Source organism: Medicago truncatula, chromosome 8 (assembly GCF_003473485.1).
Source record: "Medicago truncatula cultivar Jemalong A17 chromosome 8, MtrunA17r5.0-ANR, whole genome shotgun sequence".
NCBI classification, from domain to species: domain Eukaryota; kingdom Viridiplantae; phylum Streptophyta; class Magnoliopsida; order Fabales; family Fabaceae; genus Medicago; species Medicago truncatula.
In genome coordinates this window covers 32691595-32714583 of record NC_053049.1, presented here as the reverse complement: position 1 = coordinate 32714583, position 22989 = coordinate 32691595, and the positions used below count along the sequence as shown (strand labels likewise).

The following is a 22989-nucleotide window of genomic DNA, read 5'->3' as shown; positions in this document are numbered from 1 at the left end:
AAAAATGGCCAAAAGAAGGAAACGTTGTCTCTTAAGAGATAAAAATGAAAATCCTCACTCTGAAGACATTGGAGAATATACTAGTAATCTATTCTTAGTTACAATATCATATAATTCATCTCCCTTTGATGCCGAACACACATTTACTTCACTTTCTCCAAAGGTGGAATGTCCTAGGAAGGAAAAATAGTTTTTGACTTGAGCTTTGAGACTTGTAATTCGACATATTATTGAAAAATTGGTTAAGATGACATTTAAGTTAGTTTTTGTATAATTGAGCAGATGACCATGATGATTCATATTTCAGTTTAAGCACATCTTATCATGATGGTTGTGATTATAGTCTAATACGCAAGAAAATTATCCAAATGAACACAAACATTATTAAGTAACTGCACAAAATGCATTAAAATTCTCGCATACGCACGATCTATGAAGAGGTTTCATTTTTTGTATATTATACGCATCTTTGTTCTGTTTTTATACTCATAATCCATGAAGAGGTTCCATTTTTTGAGTTTGAAATTACCGGGTAATTATGCTATCAAAATAATAGACTCATTAAAAAAGTATCACATCTACATTTTTTCATTGTTGGGCCCCACCAAATACCAAAAGTGAAGGAATTTGAAATAAGAGGTTGAATAAAAAATTTGCTTGAAAGCGAATAACATTCAAAAATTGGAATCTAAGATAAAAAATTAAACAAATGACACATAAAAAACTAACAAAATAAATCATTATAATGTTGAGACTTTTCTGAGAACTTACCATGAGTTGTATATATCGCATTAGATTAAGAACAATCACACAAGTGAAGATGGGACCCGAATTTCCTGATCTAACTGCTCACACACTTTCATGCAGTACACAATCTTGGCCATAGAAATACAATCTTGGCTATTAATTTTTGATCGGACGACCCATAACCATTAGTACGTTAACACAATTACAACGTGGGATCCAATTCCGTGAAGATGGACATCACATCTTCACCCAAAGTCTTTTGACATTAGGTATATGAGTCGTGTCTCACTTTATATGTTGTTCAACATATACGTTTGCATCTATTGTCGAATTTTAACTCACATTTGACACATTAACATCTTTCCGTTAAGTATGAGACTCTCCGTGTCCGTGATTCACCTCCAAGAACCGCTCTCGCCCACCCACAACGTTGAAATATGATACCACAGTTAGGCCTTATAGGGAAGCCAACACTAGTGTGAATCAACATTTTACCAAAAGAGGAACTACACAATTGAGAATAATAACACATCTTCATCCATAATTTAAAACATTTATATATGTCATTTAACATCGACTCTTTCATCTAACGTTGGGTTATCTAAACAAGGTGTCCATAATAGGGGTGATCGTGGTGCGGTTTGGTTTGATTTTGAGGCTAAAAATTATCAAAACCGCAAGATAAATAAGCATGTGGTTTGGTTCGGTTTGGTTCGGTTGACTTTAAAAAAATATTTTGAACCAAACCAAACAAAACTAATGCGGTTTGAATTGGATCGGTTGATGCGGTTTTTTAGACAATAATTTTTTTTTTTGTTTTCAACGTTAAAATCAAATTAAAAGGTTAAAACACAACCTATTTTCAACAATGTTTTAAATTTCATCCAACTTTACAAATTTTTTTCCATCCAACAATGTTCCCAGCTACGTAGATCAAATTAATTTTTTTTTGGCAAAATTACACTTTTAGTCCCTTAACTTTATTTTAGGTAACAGTTTAGTCCTTTATCTTTTTTTCATTTCAATTTTGTCCTTTTGATCCATTTACATATGAATTTTTAAGCTTAAAAGTCATGATTTTATTTTCTTATGGTCTTTCAGTCTTCAAATCTATGATCCTTGTCTATGTTTGCATAAGAATATTTAATTTGAAGCTTGAAAATGTATATGAAAATGGACAAAAAGGACCAAATTGAAATGAAAAAAAGATAAATGACCAAACTGTTACCTGAAATTAAGTTAAGGGACTAAAAGTGTAATTTTGTTTTTATTTTTTTCCATCCAACAATGTTCCCAGCTACTCAAATTAAAATGTGGACAAAAAGTAATCCTATTTTGTTAGAAATTCAAAGACTAAAGTTTTAATTATTCTCTAAGAATTCAATTAGCACTAAAGGCGGAGCCACATGGGATTTGGGGATGGCAATGGCCTATCCATTATTTTTGGGAAATTACTATTATACCCTCTATGTTATTTGAAAATTACAAACATGCCATTCTTAGTATTGTTGCGGGCTTTGCTGTGTGTGGAGGAACTTCTCTTCTAATTTGATTATTTGTGTAGGTTCTTATATAGTACATAATTTCTTTTGACTATGGACGTATTGCTCATTTTGTTGAAGGAGGATCTCATGTTTTGGAGACTCTTGATCTTTGATTATACCTTTTTTAGTCTCGATCTTTTTTAAAACTTTGGAGTTTCTTGCTGACAGAATCAATCTCAACCATAATTGGCATAGGTGGGCATATTGATCTTTAGCAGGAGCTTGTTGGCTTGTTCCTTCATTTTGTACATATCTTTAGGAGTCTCTTGAGTTTGTATATTTTTTGGTTAGAGGGATGTTGTTCTGCCTATCATTATTTGTATCTTTTTGTCTCACTCAAAGTATGCCTTATGCTTTGTGGTGAGACTGAGTAATAAAATCTTCTTTGCTTTTTTTTTTTTTTAAAAAAAAAAAAATAAATAAATAAATTCACCGTTTCAAAAAAATAATCACTTATATATTTTAGTTTATTTGATAGCGGCCATCCAAATTTTTTTTTACCTGGCTCCGCCCCTGACTAGCATATAAATACATTTTTGATAGAAAAAGCAAAGAAGAAACTAAACAAGAGAAAAAAAAAATGTCATTTTATTAAAGTTTTCATTGAAATTATATGAGTATCGCTCTATATTGCGATTTAATTTGGTTTGGTTCGGTTGGTAAAATAAAAACCGTAAACCAAACAAAACCATGCAGATGAATAAAAAAAATATTCAAATACATTCGAACTAAATACAATTTTTTTGTAGTTTTAATTTGAATTTATTTGATTTACTATTTTTCTTTTAGATTTATTCGGTTTTGAACACCCTATATCGACCCTAGTCCATATAGCCTACACTAATTTTTTTTAGGGAGGTCTTCACTAATTTTTTATATCACATTTTTTATTTATGAGGCCGCTATTCAAATTTATCAAAAGCGCTGCTTCTTCAAATCACACGCAAATAGTCGAAAAACCAAAACGACGCCGTGCCTATCGTCTTCTTCCTCCACCGCATTAGGGTTTTCGCCCCCATCGAACTTCCCTTCATTTCTTTCAAAATTCCCAAACTCAAAACCCTCCATTCACTGAAACTCCACCGTCGAAAAATGATCAACCTATTCATATCAGAACCCACTCGAAACAACGACGCAAACGCAGAAGAAGATTCAACCAAACTTCGAATCAACCTATTGAAGGAATTGGAAACCGTTCTCTGGTCCGCTATAATCTCTTCAGGTCGCGCAGAAGCTCGAATGTGGCTACGCAAAACCATCGCGGGAATCAACTGCGTCAAACCTCGCGATCAGCGTGAAATTTTCATCAATTTTATGAGAATTCCAAAGAAGAAGCACGATCTCACTTCTCAGCTTTTGAATTTGATGTTTGATAACTCGCCGCAAAAGCTTGGTTCAGTTTTAGCACGAAAAACTCGCGTGCTTGACAATTTTTTCGCTGGTGAGTGTTTTTATTTCTCGATTCTTTGCGTTGTTTTAGTGTATGTTTGGTTCTGCCGTGGAAAAAACTGATTTTTAAGTTAATTGGTTCCGGTTAAAATTGAATTGAAGGTAAAAAAAAGTGATTTATGTTTGGTATTCTAGAATCAGAAGCTACAATTAGAATTAATTCTGGAGGTAAAATTAGTCCTACTCTACAGGAATCAAACATATCAAAATAAATTTTACACATCTAAAATCAATTTTGGCTCCTCCAAATGTGGAACCAAACATACACTTAGACCCTGTTTAGATAAACAACTTATAGCACAAGCACTTATGTATAAGGTTACACAAGCTATTTCGATAGCAAAAGTTAAAATAAAGTTGTTATTGTATATGTTATAAGCTGTTTTCATAAGCTATCTTGGACCACTTATGAAAATAAGCTGTAAAAAGCTTATGAAAAATGCAATAAGCTGTTTTCGTAAGTTCTCCCAAACAGTCTCACGAAACTTATGTCAGTAGATAAGCTCAAATAAGCCAATCCAAACAGGCCCTTATTGTTTTGTTTGTGAATGTTGATTGTTTATGGTAAATTGGTAATTATGTGCAGGTGACCCTAAGCGTATGTTGCAGTGGTTTTCATTTTCTGGATTGGAACAGGGAAAAGGGTTAAGAGCTTTATCTCAGTTTGCATTTAAAAATAGGGATATTTGTTGGGAAGAGTTGGAGTGGAAAGGAAAACATGGACAATCACCTGCAATGGTTGCTACAAAGCCTCATTACTTTCTCGATTTGGATATTCAGCGAACTGTCGAGAATTTTCTAGACAATGTGCCTGAATTTTGGTCATCTGTTGAGGTTTCTGAGTCTGTGAAAGACGGGGATATTTTTCTTATTGACAGAGTGTTTTTCGTTCGTTATTTTAAGGATTTGATGTATAGAGAGGATTCAAGTGATGTATGGGATGTTATAGAAGATTTCTTAGAAGAGCAGCCTTTTTCTTGTTTGTGTGAGCATCTTCTTATTAGTTTTGAAGAGCAGGATTTGTGTTACTTTGTGGAATTACTTTGTAAATGTCTTGACCCGAGAATTGAATTGCAAGGTTTGGATGATTTGTCTCGGTTGTTTGTGGTTGTTCTTTTGAAGTGTGGGGTTTCTGGATCTATTGACTGGATTCTGATGTTGAATGCCGTCATAGCTCAGGGGAGGCAGCTTCTAAGGCTTTTGCGTGACGAAGAGGCCAAGGAGTCGCTGGCGAAAGTCAATGAAATTGTGTCGAAGATATCTGCAATCCCAAATGATGGTAATAGCTTGACCCCATTTTTCAATAATAGGTTTAAAATGGAAATTCTGGAAGTGGTGAAGTGTCTTGGACTTCAGTCTTGGGTTATGTTTTATAGGTTGTCACAAGAGTGCAAGACTCCTGAGTCCTGGGAGTCCGTCTTTTTGCATAATCAGATTGGTTTCCGCAACTCTGATAAACATGCATTGACAGATGAGGATGGAGTGTTGTCAGAAGAAGATTGTTCTGGTTTTGATTGTGGTCTTTCTGTTAGAGTCAAGAAAAAGAATAAACATAAAGCTAGAAAGAAGAGGAGGAGGGCATATGATTACGATGGTTGTAATGACGATGAGCTGCTAGATTTTGATTTTGCTAGCCAGAAGTTGGATTATCTGCCAAATGCTAAAAGTTGGTTTCTTTCAACTGATCAGTACTCTTCTGCATGGAATAGTGTAAGTTCTTTATCTTGGAATAAACTATTAAGCAAATAAAACTTTAGTAAAACTATATTTTATTTGTAGCATTTACAGTTAGGATCAGGAATCTTAAACTTAGAACATAAAAATTATGCCTGTGGATGAGATATTTTGCATTTATTGAATTTTCCTGTTCTGACAAAATCACATTTACATTACCACCGACCTGAAAAAAGAGATTCAACTTAGAATTTAATTTGAAGCAGTTAAGTCTATAAAATGTCACTGTAGATAATAACATATAAGATAGATCTGTTTCTTCATCTGGTCATCTTGACTGACCCTGTAATGTGTATGCACATCTGCATGATTGCTCTGTAATTAAAATGTTTCTGTGGGATGTGTATTTTGATTGTTAAATAAGTAGAATTTCTTCGCTGACTTTTAGTCATTTGTATAGATCAATTAATTCTTTTTTTTTTTTTTTAATATGATGAACTCCGAATATGATTAGGGAAATGTTATAGATAAGCTACCTGATTATTATTTGTAATTGACTTTTTATTCGATGATTGTACATATCTTTTTGTTAACAATGCTTAAATATTTATATTTTGAACTTCAGTCAATTTGTGGTCACTTGTATAGTTTTGAGTTCCAGTTTTTGAATATTTCAATTTTCCACTTGGACGCACACCTTGTAGATGATTTGCTTTATTAAAATTAACAGTTCTTGGTGAATGTTGAATGAGAAATGCTAGGATCACACATTTTAACACTTTCTTTTAACACACTCCAATAATAATTAGACACATCATCCCCTTATTCAAATCCCTTTACTTAGTACCAATTGCTAAAAACCATTTTAATTTTAATTTTTTTAATTAAACTGCAACTCTTCTCCACAAACTCTATGACTGAGTTAAAAAAAACTCCATGGCTCCTTCTCCATCTCATCTCTCCATGGCTCCTTCTCTTTCCTATTTATCCACAATTCCTTTCCTTCAAACCTGTCCATGCCCCCCTTCCCATTTGTAACACACAAGCTCTATTGTCTTTCTCATTGGATCTGACTCATCTTGTATTCATTTACTTCCAATCTCGACTCCATTTTCTTCTGTTAGCCATCTCGTCTGTATTTCCTTCCTATTTGTCCATGGCTCCTTCTGATTCCGTCTTTTTTGTCGATCATATCCATCTAATCTCTATTGTTTTTTTAGTTTGGTTTTGTTTTTGTTGCAAAACTTTCTAGTTTGGTTCCCCTTTTCTATAATGTTCTCATTTCAGTTTTTGCTATCAGCATGTTTGTATCCAAAGGAAAAAAAGATGTTGGGAGAGGTTGAACACATAAGAAGATGAAAAGTTAAAATTTAATTTAATAATAATAAAATAAAAGAAATGGCAACTGGTGAAACAGGTTAATAGGCAAAATGAATTAAAAACTAGATGACATGGCTAACTATTATTCGGCGTGTTAAACGGATGTATTAGTGGATGTGACCCTAGCATTTCTCACGTTGAATAAACTGAAATTCTTCTATCAATACTGATTTTACAACTACTTCTTTTTCTAGGCGGACTTACCTGAGCACCTTCATAGACTGTGCTTGTCCAGGTGGATGATTTGGCTTTTTGAAAAATGAGTTCGGATCGGAGGTCTAGTTCACCACAGTGTGACTGTGTCCACCAAAAATATGTTATGATATCATCATTTCCAAGCTGTTGGACGGCGAAATCAATCACCCCTTGGTTCGGTGTTTTCCACTCAATTTACATGTATAAAGTGTGATGTGGCGCTCTTGAATCGGCCTGTGGCTATTGTTGATGTGGAAAAATTTGTACTTCATTTTGGACATTCTTGAAAAGCCTGCTCAAGTACACAAGTTGATAAACCTTGGGTGGCTTGGGTTCATTGTGAAGAACTGAATTTACATGTATAAAGTGCGGTGTGGCTCTTGAATCTGCCTGTGGCTATTGTTGATGTGGAAAATTTTGTACTTCATTTTGAACATTCTTGAAAAGCCTGCGTAAGTATACAAAAGTTGATAATCCCTGGGTTCATTGTGAAGATCCGAAAGTGATAAAAGCATTGCTAATTTGCTTCATAGACTGCTACCAACTGATGGTCAGAATCATGGGTGTCATCCATATGCTCCAACTCTATTGTAAAATCACATGGTGAAAGGATTACTCAGAATGCTTTGATGAGTGTTCCCAGGCAAGTTACGATACCAAGCTCCATGAGTAGTTTTCTCAGAGCTCACTCATCAAGTTGTAAATGTTACGTGCCACAATCTATAGCAGATTGGCAGTTATTATTTTCTGATAAAAAGACGAGGATGCATGCTTATTGTGTCTTTCTTTCATTTTTTATGTATTTTTCATCCATGAAGCAAATGGTTGAAGTAGAAAATTGAGTACTTGGATTGATTTATATTTTGTTCAATCAATCAATATAAGGAAAGAAACTCGGCTAATATCTCTTATATTTCCTTGATTTATATTTTGTTAAACTTGTAATGTACCATACAAGTTTGTCAAAAATGTATCACACAATTTTTTGATGATATCAACTACATAACTATGTGTTTAGTAGCTATAAAATACTCTTATTTTATCCTTACATTTTGAAATTTATCAATCCAGTTTCTATTTATTGTAATGGTTCAATAAATTGAGTTCATGCTATGCTTCTAAGCTTGACGGATGTTTAACAGAACTCGTTCAAAACCAAGTTATACTCTGTTAAACATCCAAATAATACTTTGTTATGCAATGGTTCAATTTATTGTAGAAGTGTCTTAATCTAGTCACGTCAAAAAAGATGGCCTCGGTTTGTTGGTTAGAGGTTTTTTAACCGTGTGAAACATAAGAAATAAGAAAAAGAAATCCAAGTTTGCAACCCAGGAAATATTGGTAAGTAATTCGTGAGTAATTATTTTATTTTTTCATCTTCTCTCCATGCTTTCTCCCCTTAATTTACCTGCTATCTCTTTCCCCATAAGCACATATGATCTTTTCATAGCACACCACTCAGAGCTTCCAAGCACTCTGTCCCATCTCTATCGCGTCCTCGTCAATTTCCTAAGGATTCACGATAACCTCTTTCATTGGGCTCTCTGGCCTTGCCGCCGATGCTTAGACACTACAGTCTTCCCGCGCACCCTACAACATTTCATATCATATAATGTGAACCCTGTAAAAACACGTTAAAAATGTCTTCCAACACCCTACAACATTATGGATTTCATAATCTGAATCACGTGAGAAGGTTGGGAAAATAAACTCTCTTATTTCTTCTCTATCGTTCAACATGTACACTTGGGAAAAACAAAGCATGTTAAGTGCAAAAGAAAACTTGATAGTTAGTGTAAGGAATGAAAAGGGGGATGCTTAGTCCTAAATCATCTCAACTTCAATTTATATTTTTCTAGGATACAATGAACAACATTGAAGTTAACCATGCGTTTATTTATTTCTTTTATTTTTCACCCAGAATTTCAACCTTCTATGTTCAATTTCTCATTTTCAACCTTCTACGTGCACAAACAAGTGATGGTTTTGTAAATCACGTGCAAAACCAGTCTAGCTTGTTTCTTTTGCTAATAGAGAGACTTGGTATGATGTATACACATGTCTTCAAGAGCAAAATTTATAAGCTAAATATACTTTTGGTCCTATAAATTTACTAAACTCTTTGTTTAGTCCTTATAAACAAAATTTATTTCATTTATTTATTTTGAGTCCTTGAAATTTACTTTTGCTTTGTGTCATTGTTCTTTTTTTGGTACAATTGTCATTGTTGTTTTAATTATAGTCTATGTAAAATTTGTCACCGTATGTGTATGCAATATTTATTTTAGTCATCATGTACCTTAAAAATGTGTATTTTTAGATATTAGACAATTTGAAAGAAAAAAAAATGACTATGTATTACTGAGGTTAATACCTATGTAAACAAATATTTCAGGGGCTCAAAGAAAACAATAAAAAAAATGATATATTTGCAAGACTAAACAAATATTTTTTTGGATCGAAAATAAAAATATGGTATATTTGTAGGGACAAATAGATATTTAATTCTTAAATTTCATTTGCTAGCGTTTTTGCATTCTTTCTTTATTTATCTTTTTTTTTTGACACAAAAAAATAAAAATTACACCTATATTTTTTTTTTGGTAAAAAAAATAAAAATTTGGTATGTAAACTGAATATAAATTTTTGGTGTGACTTTTTTATTCTTCAAGTTTTACTCTTTATATAAACTATTTTACAATTTTTTTCCTTCCCAGTAAAATAACTTAATTTTTTGAATAATCAGATAAAATTTTACAACTTCTATCATCTTATTCTCTAATAGAACTTTTATTATTTATTGATGAAGGTGAAAATTTTATTTATTTGCTCATTTAATTGAAAAAAAAAAAATATTATGCTAAGGGAGAATACTCTCCAAGGCAGAGAGTTGTGGTGGGGAGAATTTTAGGTGGAGGGAATGATGACCAGAAGATTACTAACATCCCTACTCCTTTGTCATCGTAGTCCACACTCACTAAAAATAAAAATATGAAATCTACTCCCTCCGTTTTAAAATATAAGTAAAATTCACTTTTTAGGTTCATTTATTTAATGATGTATGTAGTTCATAATATTTATTTTTCCAACTTACTCTTCTCGCACGTCCTTCAAAGAGTAAGTTGAACGTGGTTTCATATTTTTGTCACTATCATCATAGTCATATACCATAACAGTTGAACGTCGTTAATGATATTTTTGTCAGTTTAGAGTGTCTTAAGAGCAAATTATTGATGCCTAAAGAGCAATTTTAATGCTTTATCTGATCCTAAATGTTGATTGGGTTGTTGGATTTTAAAACATCAATTGAGCCTTAAATGTGAAAAATCTAAAGCTTCTTTTCCCACCTCTATAGTTCTTAAAATCCACTACAGAATTCACTCATCCAAGAACACTCGATATTGACAAGTCCAGAGGGCCATAATTTTTAAGAAAATAATAGAGGCGTGTTGTGTTGTTTTTAAGTGGAAAAAAAAAAAATCAGCACCAATTACATCACCCTCTCATCCATGAGAACAATGATGATGTTGAGTTAAAACTTCTACTCCTAAAGGACAGCCACTATTGATATTTGGAGTGATTTTTAAGTACATCTTTATCAAATTGATCTATGGCTCCATTATATGAAAGTCCAATATCTTGGGGGTCCTTAATCTTTATCACTGTTATGTACCGTTGTCCTCCACATTCTTCCACTCTTCCGTATTCACTTTGGTGATCCTTATCTTTTGATTGGTCCTAAGCACAGATAAATAAATATTTTTAATGATGAACTTTATATGTATCGAATTTATTCATATCCCTATGCATGCACGGTACCAAGTTCCAACCAACACCAAAATGGAAACAACATGCGCAAAATCAACGGGATACTATGTTTATAAGTTGAGGAAAAAAGTAGTGCTGGATGGAATGCGCACAAGCTGAACCTATCAATATCATGCAATGCATTAAGTCAACCACTCAATTTGTACGATGAAATTATAACGCATCAATCAAATAGTAAATGGTCATCATCATCAATCGTCACAAATAATTATAACACATATTCTTTGTTATTGTTGTACCGACGTAATTTTTACGTCTTCACAAAAGAAATGATGTTTAATTGAATTAAAAAAAATGCTAAAGAGTGCTCTGATGATATTGTTTAAATATGAAATAAATATCAAAATTTTGTATTGAAAAAGGATGCATTCAATTTTTTTTTGAAGTCAAATGTTGTTTTTTAATGTAAAACGTGGTTTTTTCTCAATTTTTAAAAGTCAAATGTTGTTGTTTTTATGTAAAACTTGTTTTCTCAACGAGTGTTTTAAGATATTTGCTAGTATGATTCTTAAAAAAAATTGATATGTGTAACACATTGAAAAAAAATAGGAAAATGTTGGTGCCCTTAACAATATTGTTAAAGAATCATATATAGAAATTATGTTTTGCGATTTGTACATTCATTGTTTCTAAAGATCTAAAAGTTGTTCTCTTCAATATAAATAAATTCTCCTTTTATTATAAGTGCCTTAACTTTATACATATGCATGTGTGTGAGTGTGAGTGTGAGGAGAGTTAAAAAATACTCTATTTCAAATGAGAAATGATATCTTAACAACTACTTTTTTACCGTTTTTGAGACAACTCTCTTTCTTATTTTCATTATGTTTTTATCCAATCAAAAGAGAGAGAAAAGATTGTTACAAAAGTTGTTTAAAATTGGTTGTACAAATATTATTTCTCATTTCAAATACTCTTTCTAACACTCACTTTCTTATTAGATGAAATTATTGTGGGTCTCAAACTTTAAAAGTGGGTCATATATAAAGTGGTGAAATCCACATGAATTTCATCCAACAAGAAAATGAGTATTAGGAAAAAAAATCTTGCTAGCATGTATCTCTCTCTCTCTCTCTCACTCTTCCTTCAAACTCTCTCTCTCTCTCTCTCTCTCTCTCTCTCTCTCTCTCTCTATATATATATATATAAAGAGAAATCAATAATGGTATAGGATAACTAAAGAGGTTTGAGTAGTTGCTCTTAGTTCGATATGGTGATTCATTTGTCCTGCTCATGACTTACATATGTGGTTGGACCTTTGAATGATTTGTATAGTAGTAATCAATGAAATTTGATAAGAGCACCATATAGTCGTTGTAGTCAACGAATTACGATCTTTAGATCAAATCACATTTTAAAGATATCTCAAGATTCATATTGATCGTTCTTGATCTTCTGCACATACTTATAAAATTGTTTGTAATGCATGCGTTGGAAACCACAATATGTTTTTGAGGATTGACACCTTTGAGAGTGACTTTTTCATAAAAGTTTATATTTACATTTTTTGAAACAAAAAGTTTATACTTGCATGAATAACTAAAAAATTATTTAAATATATATCTTATCATTTTTAGTAAATAAATAAATAAATTTTATATCAATAAAAAAATAAAGAATAAATTTATCTAATACTTTATTAAAATTTACTAAAAATTATTAGGTCCACTGTTGCTTCGGATACATATTAAAAGTTTCCTTCCATAACATTTTTTTTTTAGGGGATAACATTTATTTGGTGTCACCAAAAGATATGAGTATATTAATATGTACTACTATACGTCTATATATATATATATATCTCCACTCTTGTATATATATCTTACATCCCGGTAGTATTATACAACTAAAATGGACACTGCTGAATCCGAACCTCAAGTTGTTCTCTTCCTTGACCAACAACCCAACCCTAAACCTTCTACTATGGACACTGAAACTCACCACTACACTGAACCTCATCAAGAGAAGCCTAAACATCCCTCAAGAGCAAAAACCCTTACCCGTCTAAGCTTTTCCAAACCCAAATCTCGAATCCTTGAATACAACCATCCACCTCGCAACAAACTACCTACCTCTGAAGAAGAAGACACTCAATTACCTATATACAAGATCTCTTCCGATGTCGAAGATGACAGCGACTATGAATACCAGGAAGAAGAATCAGAGGATGAGGACGAAGAGGTTTTGCGTGATTCGAAGTCACACAACAAAAAGAAAAAATTTAAAGTAAAGTGGAGACTTGTTTTTGAATGGATATTATTTCTAAACATATTAACATGTTTGGTTTGTTCTGTCACAATAAGAGGAATAACAAACATGCATTTATTAGGGTTAGAGGTTTGGAGATGGTGTTTAATGGCAATGGTAACATTTAGTGGCCGTTTGTTTTCAAGTTGGTTAGTTAGTTTCACCGTTTTCTTTATCGAAAGAAACTTCATGCTAAGAGAAAAAGTTTTATATTTCATCTATGGTTTAAGGAACAGCATTCGTAATTGTTTATGGTTAGGTCTTGTTTTACTCTCATATTGGAGTGTCGTTTTCGATGATGTCCAAAAGAAAAACCATAAATTCCTCAACAAAGTGTTTCAAGCACTTGTTGCTGTTTTAATTGGTGCAACCATTTGGTTAGTCAAAATTGTTTTGGTAAAAATGTTAGCTTCATCATTTCATGTGACAACATATTTTGATAGAATGAAAGAAAGTGTTTTTCATCATTATGTGTTGGATGCATTGTCGGGTCCACCGGTCGAAAATGGCGAGGAAGTATCGAAAGAGCATCCTTTGAAGGGTTCAAAGACGATGCCGCCGGGTGTGGGGAGGTGGAAGAAGATGAAGAGATTTGGTTCAAGGAGGATTGATATGGAGAAGTTGAAGAAACTTAGTATGGAGAGTAGTGGTTCTGTTTGGAGTGTTAAAAGGCTTGTTAATTATGTTAGGTCTTCTGGTTTGTCAACTATTTCTAGGACTATTGATGATTTTGGTAACAGTGAAAGTGAGATTAGTAGTGAATGGGAAGCTAGAACTTGTGCTCAGAAGATTTTCAACAATGTTGCCAAACCTGGTGCCAAGTAAGTATATTTTACTTCTAAGTTGCTATAAAATGTGACAAAAATATGAATTTGGTTTCTAATTGTTTTCTCAAGTGTTGGAGATGTTAAAATTGGAGTTTTTTTGTTTCTTCTTCTTCTTTCGAATGGCTGTTAAAATTCATTTTTGGTCTTTATGAAATTGAAATTTTAATAAAGTACTGTATCTAAACTAGTTAGACTCGAAATATGTAGTCTACAACCGATAAAAGCGCTAAAATTGTTAGGTGAGACATTCTTAGTGAGGTTCAAACTCCGATCATCCACTTGTATGTGAGTTTTAATGTTTATTTTTCATTTCGTCTATCTACCAAAAAAATAAAATAGACTTGAAATATGTAGTAACCAATAGTGAGGTAGTTAGACTTAAAAAAACAAAAAAAAACTCGGTGTGTGTTTGAGAAATGAATTTTGGAAGGTTTTGGAGGAAAGACTAATTTGGAAGGCTAACTTTATATTTTCATTTTCATATACATTTGATATTTAAAAAAAGTTGAAATAACGAAACTTAATAACTATTGAAAGAAAATGATAAATGATAATGTTATTCTTTTTCAAACCAAATTAGTCTATCAAAATTGACACTAAAGATAATCGAACCTAAAACTTTAGAGAATATCATATAATATTTTAATCATACTTAATTCATTTTTAATTTTTTTTATAGTAACCTTTTTTTAAAATGAAAAGTAAGTTCTCACATCCTCTCTAAAGACCTCTATCAAAACATACCTTAATCTACAAATGAAAAATGGTTATTAAGATCAAAATAAACCCCTTTATAGTGCATATAGTTATTTTTTTAATAAGACAATGTTTCTATTTTAATGAAATTTAACTAATTTTTCTATTAAAATTTAAACAATATTATAGATGAGGATAAAATGGCAAACAAAATTATTTAAATAAAGTACATAATGGAAAGAAAAAGCATTACACCAAAATTATATATCATCTTGATATATTGGTGTAGGCATTGTTATCAAAATCGCGATTTAAATTCTAAAATATAGGATTTTTCGACTTTATTCACCTTCGTCGATCTAAATCCATTGCAAATTCAAATACAAGCAAAATCCTATTAAAATTGCACAAAATCGTAAATCCTTGCAAGATTGCAGATTTTTCAAGGATTTTGATATTTTTTATATGGGTCAATTTTGACCCGGTTTGTAAATTGACATGGTTCTTTAAATTAATTCAAACCAATGTTTTTTTTTTTTCCACCCTTTCACCACCTGCGCTTGTTTCCTTCCATTCAAAATGGACCAAACTTGGCCACATCGTTTCCTTCCATTCCGTCTTCAATCATCACCTTTTGTTTCAATTTTGTCTTTAATCAGCTTCATCAAGCTTTCGTTAACTTTAAGTAATTTGTGGACTTGAAACTTTGAGTCATTTATGATATATATTTAGTATTATTTTTGTTTTGGTAGAATCCATCAATTTTGATTGCGATTTTACGATTTTTTAAGTAAAATCTTGAGTTTGATAACCCAAGATGTAGATAGGTATAGATAAGCATATCATGTGAAAAATGTACATTATACTACTTTATTACTACCTAGAGACTTTTAACTACTATTTTTGCAAAGAAATATGCAATGTGACAAATGGATGCAAAAACGTGTTTCATTTTTATTTTTCCATTCACTACCACTGAATGATTAAAGTGGAAGATAAAGTTCTAGTATAACTTACTATATCCATCGCCATTGCCAGTGGATTGAAGAATGTGATATTATTATATTCATCAATAATGTCCCCTTCTATATCATAGTAGAAAACACTCATAGGGGTTATGATCACCACCCTACCTGTAATCCACTGCGAATTGGGTGAATGGGGTTTGGACCACAAGGTTCCATCCACACCAAAACCAAAATGTCACAAACTCATACCTATTGGCTCCAATATTTGAATAATAACTACTCTTCTGGTTCATTCTCTTCACAGGCTCCATTTATTTCTACATTGCATTTAATATTCTGCTCAAATGGTCCATATTGTGGGATTTTTAGTGCTCATGGAAGTGCTCTGATTCTGACCATTTTTTTAACCAAGTCCAAACAAAATGAAACATTTTCATCGGTCAGATTATTTTTTTATCTTTTCATGACACCGACTGAATCAATCCAACCCTACCATCCAATTACTTGGGTTGAGTTTTTATACCACCTATGACCAAACTCACCGCATGATATATAATATAGTATATAGTGCTATGTCAGTGTCCAATTCCTTTGTCATTAACAATTAGCACTAAAGTAGGAAAGACCATTTTTGTCTATGGTCCCAACTCCAAGCACCATCCATCACTCCTATGATCTGTTTTGTTTCTCATTCGTATCCTACAACTAATATTAGATCAGGTAACGACTCCAAATATAGCTATATATTAGTCGTGGGTTCAAGCCCACTAATTGGCACAATTTTAGGTCAACAATTATGAGAATTTTGCTGTCTTTGAATGGTCCCCCCGTTAGTGGAGAGTGTGATTGGTCTCTGATATTAATCGGTTCTTGGATCGAACATCAGTTTTTTTTTTTTAAAATTTAAGAAATAAGTTGAAGATTTTTGGTGCATTGAACTATTTTTTTTTTATAATGAAATTGTAAGAGTGTAACTATACACACAAGGTGTGCATGTATAGATGCCAAAAGTGAGTGTACAAAATACAACATATAATTTTTTTTTATAAGGCAAGAGCAAAATAACATAAAAAAGAGTGGCTTTGAACTAAGTTGGTACCCTATACTCTAATCTTTTGTCGAATGCTCGTAAATATTATTAAAAAAGAGAAAAATTACATAAAAATTGGGGGCCATATAAACCTAACTACTAAAACCACACGAGTGTATGTCGACCCCAAAAATACAACAGATAAATAATTTGTAAAAAAAACAAATTAATTTCTACATATGCATGTTTTTTTTTTTGTAAGGGCGCAAAGGAAAAAACATGATTAGTTGTGTCTTGGTTTCGTAAAACAATATCGATGTTTTTGGAAGAAAAAATAATAATTTAAAAGATCAAAGATGAAGGAGTACTATACTACTATGTAACACAGTAATTTCCACCTTATGTTTTCATAAATAGTATTTTCTAATGTATTGAAGGTATATTGAAGAAGTCGATCTCATGAGATTTTTGAAGAGGGTTGAGATACACACCATATTTCCACTCTTTGAAGGTGCCCTTGAAACTGGGAAGATTAGCAGATCTTCCTTTAGAAATTGGGTGGTAAGTCTTGCTTGAAAATTTATCACTTGTGAATATCAATTTGTGTCACTTTTTTTATTACAATAGTTATTTATCAAATTAATTAATGGTCATTGAATTTGTAATCAGATTCGAGCTTATTATGAAAGAAAAGCACTAGCACAATCACTGAATGATACCAAAACAGCAGTGCAACAACTTCACAAATTAGCAAGTTGTGTTGTGTGTGTGATAATAATAATTGTGACCCTTTTGGTGATGGAAGTTGCTACAATGAAGATAATATTGTTCTGTATCACACAAACTGTTTTAATAGGAGTTGCATTCCAAGGCACTTGCAAAACTGTCTTGGAAGCTATCATCTTTGTCTTCATCATGCACCCTTTTGACATTGGAGACCGTTGTGTCATTGATGGTGTCCAGGTATGTAATTTCACAACCTCTAATTTGTGCTCAAGGATTTGGATTTCGATGTAGTCCAAATTCTTGGTGAGTGTAGTTAACATTTCTTAGTCGCTGGATAAAAATCAGATCGTCCGTATTTTGATTTTGTATAAAGAGTCATGCTAACTAGTGTTGCAAGAAAACAAAAAACAAAAAAAAACATTTATATTGATAACATCAATTTTTACACTTTTAAAACGTTGATTAGACAAGTTCCAAGATATTTATATTATATTCGTTTATATATATCCACATTTGTTTATATCTACTCACATCACATGTACTCTAATTATTTACAGATGATTGTGGAAGAAATGAATATCTTGACAACAGTGTTTCTTCGATATGACAATGAGAAAATATATTACCCTAATGCAGTCTTGCTCACTAGGCCAATAAGCAATTTTTATAGGAGTCCAGAAATGAGTGATGCAATTGATTTCACCATTGATGTTACAACTCCTATAGAGACTATCATTGCACTCAAGAAATCAATACAAATGTAAGTTTTCTTTATTTATTGTTCTTCTTATGAGTGAACTTTTTAGAAACAATCCGATTCAAAATTAAGAGATGCAAAAAAAGTAAACAAAACATTTTTTAGTTAGTTGAATTTACCTCTCCGAATGCATTATCTTTTTTGTTTTTTTTTTTTATTACAAAGAGGACCGAAGCTCACAGTGTATTGTTTTTCTATTTATCATCGAGTTTAGAGTTTACGGTGTGTGTGATAGAGAAAGTTAATTAATTTAAACTTGAAATTATACCTAAGTAACACAATCAATTTTAATTTTTTTGTTGCTATTTTGACGGTTATTAATTAATTGTGAATTTAGGTACATTGAGAGTAAACCAAAGTATTGGAATCCAAAGCATAGTGTGATGGCAAAACAAATAGATCAAGTGGACAAGTTAAAGCTGTGTTTATGTGTAACACACACCATTAACCATCAGAACTATGGTGAAAGAAGCACTAGGATATCAGAACTTCTCTTGGAGTTGAAAAAGATGTTTGAGATTCATGGTATCAAGTACCATCTTCTCCCTCAAGAAATCCATCTCACTCAAATGAATATTGGAAATGGTAGAGTTTTGTTTCAATCATGAAACAAACTCATCTTATTTTTAGAATGAATTACCATAATAATCATCAACCAAAAACTTATATATTTATCTTTTGTTCAAACTTCATCTCTCATAAGCTTGGCTTAATTTGCACTAAACTATGGTGGCATTTGTTATTAAGTAATTAATTAATGAATAGGATCGGTTGCCATATTTTTACTCTTGTTTTATTTTATCTTCGTTTGTGTGCTTTTATATAATTAGATTAACTTTTGTTCCTCTCAAAAAGATTAACTTTTGTTACAATTACTTAATTTAATACTTATGTATGGATAGCTATATCATTTTTTATATATTTTTTAAAAGATCAAAATGAAATATATTACTACCAACAACATGTCATCCTAACATAAGATGTGTCAGAGAAGTTAGTCAAAAATACAACATAAGTTCAACAGTTTGAAGCACTAATTAGCTAATACCCAAACAAACAAATGAGGGTGGTTGTCGTGGGTGATTTCTATTGGAGGCCGCCTCTGTTTTTCGGGTTCATACTCGTTGTCGCTAGCTCTTATTTGAGTTGTGGGTTGTCAAGGTGTTTAGGGTATTTTGAGGGTGTGTGTCCTTCGAGCTGAGTGTTTTTTCCTTTTTGATTGATGTTTGCTCCACCGCCAATCATGTCGCCCGTCTTACTTATTGTGTGTTGGATTTTGAGTTGGAGTCTAGTGGCATTATGGTTTGGTTGGCTACGGTGTTTCTCTGGTGGACCGGGGGTAAGGGGTGCCCTTCTGATTTGGTTTTGAAGTCTGGTGGGACGATCGCTTTTGATTCGAGATCGGGAGTCAGTTCTTTGGTTCAAGTTTGGTTTTGGGCTTTTTTTGGTGTTGTATCGGTGGACCAGAGATTGCGCAGTGGTGGAAGCTGATTGATCTTTAGAAAAGAAGTTCTTTGGATGTGACTCGGTGTTGGTATTGAGGACTGGTTTCTCTCTTGCTAGGGTGTTCGTTTGTGGTGAGTAGTGGCGATGAGTGTTATGGATGTCGTTTATTTAATGGTCGGTTAATATAGGAGTCAGTTTTAGGGGGTGATGTTTATTTTGGTGGGTGTTGTCCTTTTGGGTGTTGATCGCAAGGGTGTCTTTGTTGGTGTTTGTTTTCGGATGTTCCGCCTATATACGGAGCCTTTAGTTTGTACCTTCTGTAACACCGGTCTTTGTTTGTCTTGCGCAGAGACTTGGTTTTTAATAAAACTTTGCTGGTTCAAAAAAAAAAAATTGACACAAATTATAAAAACCAAATTGAACTTTAATCCACCAGAAAGAAAGAAGTTTAATATTCTCCATAAGCTAAAGATGAGACTTTTATTTACCATTAAATAGTCTATCATTTTCTTTCCTTTCAAATAACCCAAGAACCAATTCATATGCATGAAAGAACACATTAATTTAGCATAACCTGAAGAGGTACCAAACTGATAAAAATGATCCAAAATATTAGACAGATCCGCTGAGTAAATACAAAGCCAATTCCTAACAAGCTGTCAAATCTGATCAAAGAGACTGCAATGTTAGAAATAAATCATTTACTTATCACTTTATTACTTGGTAAACGATTTTGTACACTTGCCTAATCCAACCATCACATGGTGGCATTGGTTATTGTGAAACTACCGTGCAAAAAGATACATATTTATGCTCTAAGAGCGTGCACATCGATAGATTTCTACCGTGTCTTCACTAAGGCAAAGACAACATGTGTTAGAATATGCACGACATTTCAAATTTTGTCAATGTCCTGCGATAGAAATCGTTCCCCTACAAAACAACGATGCTTTTGTGCTTTGTCGGATTTTAAAGTTAATATAAAATTAAAATTTGATCTTAAAAGGTGTTATATATTAATGTAAAATATAAGTAGGGGGTATATTGTGGGTCCAGTGGGACCTATTTTAGAGTTTTTGATGGGTTGTATAAATATTTAAAAAATACAGTTGAGTTGTTTAAATATTTGGGAAATGTAAAATAATATAAAGTATTAAGTGGAATTCATTTAAACCATCAAATTGGTGTAAGGATCATTAAGTTGATACCGAGTTTTATGTTTTAAAAAACTTCACATTTTTTTAGAATAATTTGTATTAAATTTTAGATTAATTCCATAGTATACAAATGAGACAAGTTTTACATCATGTACGCGCTAGTTTCTACCATTACATCAATAAATCTCACCAAAGAATTAAATAAATATGACGTGACTTTTTCTTCATCTAATGATGAAAAAACACTTGTGTGTATGATGCAAAACCATTTTTCTTACACAAAACTTTAATTTTTTAGGACCAAGTTTTGTTGCTGTAAAATTATCACGCAGTTTTCAATCTGAATTGTTCATCTCACATCAAACAATTGAGATTGAAAACGGTGTGTTTTTAGTTAGAACAATCTAATTGTTCAATTATGATTATTGATTACAACACCATGTTGTTACAACATGGAACAATTTTTTTATTGCAATTAAATTAATTCATGTTCAAATTGTGAGGACGTTAGTCTTATCCAAGATGAAAAAGAGATTTAATATTCCATCTTATTCAACCAAAAAAATAAATAAATTGAAAAGTAGCAAATGACTTACATAGGACGAACATCTTGTATTCTATTAAATCATAAAAATATTTTGTAGTTAATTATATGACATGACATATTAGAAACCATAGTTGGAAATATTTTTTCTAGTTGGTTGATAATGTAAAACTATGGACAAATAATTATTTTTGTCTTTAAATGTGTATTAAGAAAGCACAATAGTCTTTTAATGTTTGAAATTCTAAAGTGGTCCATAATATTGTGTTTTGTTAATTAATTTAGTCATTGACGCCAAAATGTTTTGTTAGTTGCTTAATATATTTAATATATTTGACCTACATTTTGAACAATCAACTTTAATTGACTTATTTATCTTTTATAAAAATGACCGAAGAGAGCATTTACTTACTTTCATATCAATTCCTATGAAAAAAAGAGTTAATGTCAGATTTAAAATATTATTTTAACGCAAAAGATTATGAGATATTCTTGCATGAACTCTCACCTAACACATCATTCTTACACCCAACCAATAAAAAATGACACATGTTATTAACTTTAAAAAAAGTGTGATTTTAATTAATGAAATGAAAACATAAATGGTGGTGGGTGGGTCTTGTCGATTAAGGAAAGTGGAAAAAAGAGAGAGAAATATTAAAAATAATGAGAAAAAATTCTCATATTAATTTTTTTTATTATTTAATGGGGTGTCAGATTTTAATTGGTTAGGTGTAAGAAAGATGTGTTGGGTAAGAGTTTAGCTAAAAATTTCTCAAAGATTATTTTGATAAACAAGTTACATATCTATTTTGGTTAATGAAGTTCATAATGAATAATTAGGGGTGTACGTGGGTCGGTTTGGGTTGGGTTTGACCAAACCCAAGACCCGAACCATAGAGGGTACTCCGGTTAAGGTGAGGTAAAATAATCATCCGTTATACTATTGGACCGGTTTGGGTAAACCCACTAATTTTCGGTTTGGGTAGTGGGTTACCCAGAGTATTGTTTTATTTATTTTTTGTTAATATTAAATGCATATTTTTTTTCATAAAAAATACCCAACTTTTTTATTTTCTAAAAAAATATTGTGTAACTTATTTTCACTGTATATTTTAATGTATAAAAATAATAAATGATAATATCAAGTAATAAATTTCATCATAAAATACTTGAAATAATCTAAAGTTGCATTACCATCAAAATAACCTAAAAGTACAACATTCAAATTTGTAACTCTAGCATATTTTTTATTTTCAATATAAAATGATTGTGTCAATATGAGAAATTAGACTTGATTTATAACCAATTTTTTTTGTTGACAAAATGACCAAAATATTTTGTATCCTCCTTCTTTCTAATGAATATAAAAATAAAAATGTTGGCATTGTTTGATAAATGGGTTAATTGGGTTTGGGTGTGACTTTACCTGAAACCGTGATTTTTTATGAGTTTTCAATTTTTAAATCCATACTCACCAATTACCCAATCCAACCAACTTTTAATGGGTGAGTTTGACCAGGTTTTTCGGGTTGACCCAACCTATGTATACCCCTATGAATAATGTTATTTTGAAACATAATCTTGACTTGAGTACTCCTATGTAGAGGTGTCAAATGGGCTGGCCCGGCTCGAGAGGCCCAACTACATAAATGGGTCAGTCTGGCTCGGCCCATGTGGGCCATACCAGCCCGGCCCGGTCCGTTTATTTTTTACTTTTAAAATTTATTCACGTTTTTTTATATAATTTTTATATATTAGTCATTCACCATAA

The 22989-nt window shown here is 32.0% G+C and overlaps 2 protein-coding genes across 2 annotated transcripts; both read left to right on the top strand.

The window, feature by feature from the left end:
- Window positions 1–3165: 3165 nt before the first annotated feature.
- On the top strand, window positions 3166–7981 carry LOC25501569 (uncharacterized). Its single transcript, XM_013590839.3, has 3 exons — window positions 3166–3732; window positions 4327–5450; window positions 6989–7981. Exons 1-3 carry the CDS (start codon window positions 3384–3386, stop codon window positions 7055–7057), a joined length of 1542 nt encoding a protein of 513 aa, XP_013446293.2. The 5' UTR covers window positions 3166–3383; the 3' UTR covers window positions 7058–7981.
- A 4645-nt stretch (window positions 7982–12626) lies between these two features.
- LOC25501567 (mechanosensitive ion channel protein 10) lies at window positions 12627–18853 on the top strand. The gene is made up of 5 exons (XM_013590836.3): window positions 12627–13885; window positions 17023–17146; window positions 17255–17548; window positions 17869–18071; window positions 18406–18853. Exons 1-5 carry the CDS (start codon window positions 12669–12671, stop codon window positions 18674–18676), a joined length of 2109 nt encoding a protein of 702 aa, XP_013446290.1. The 5' UTR covers window positions 12627–12668; the 3' UTR covers window positions 18677–18853.
- Window positions 18854–22989: the final 4136 nt, after the last annotated feature.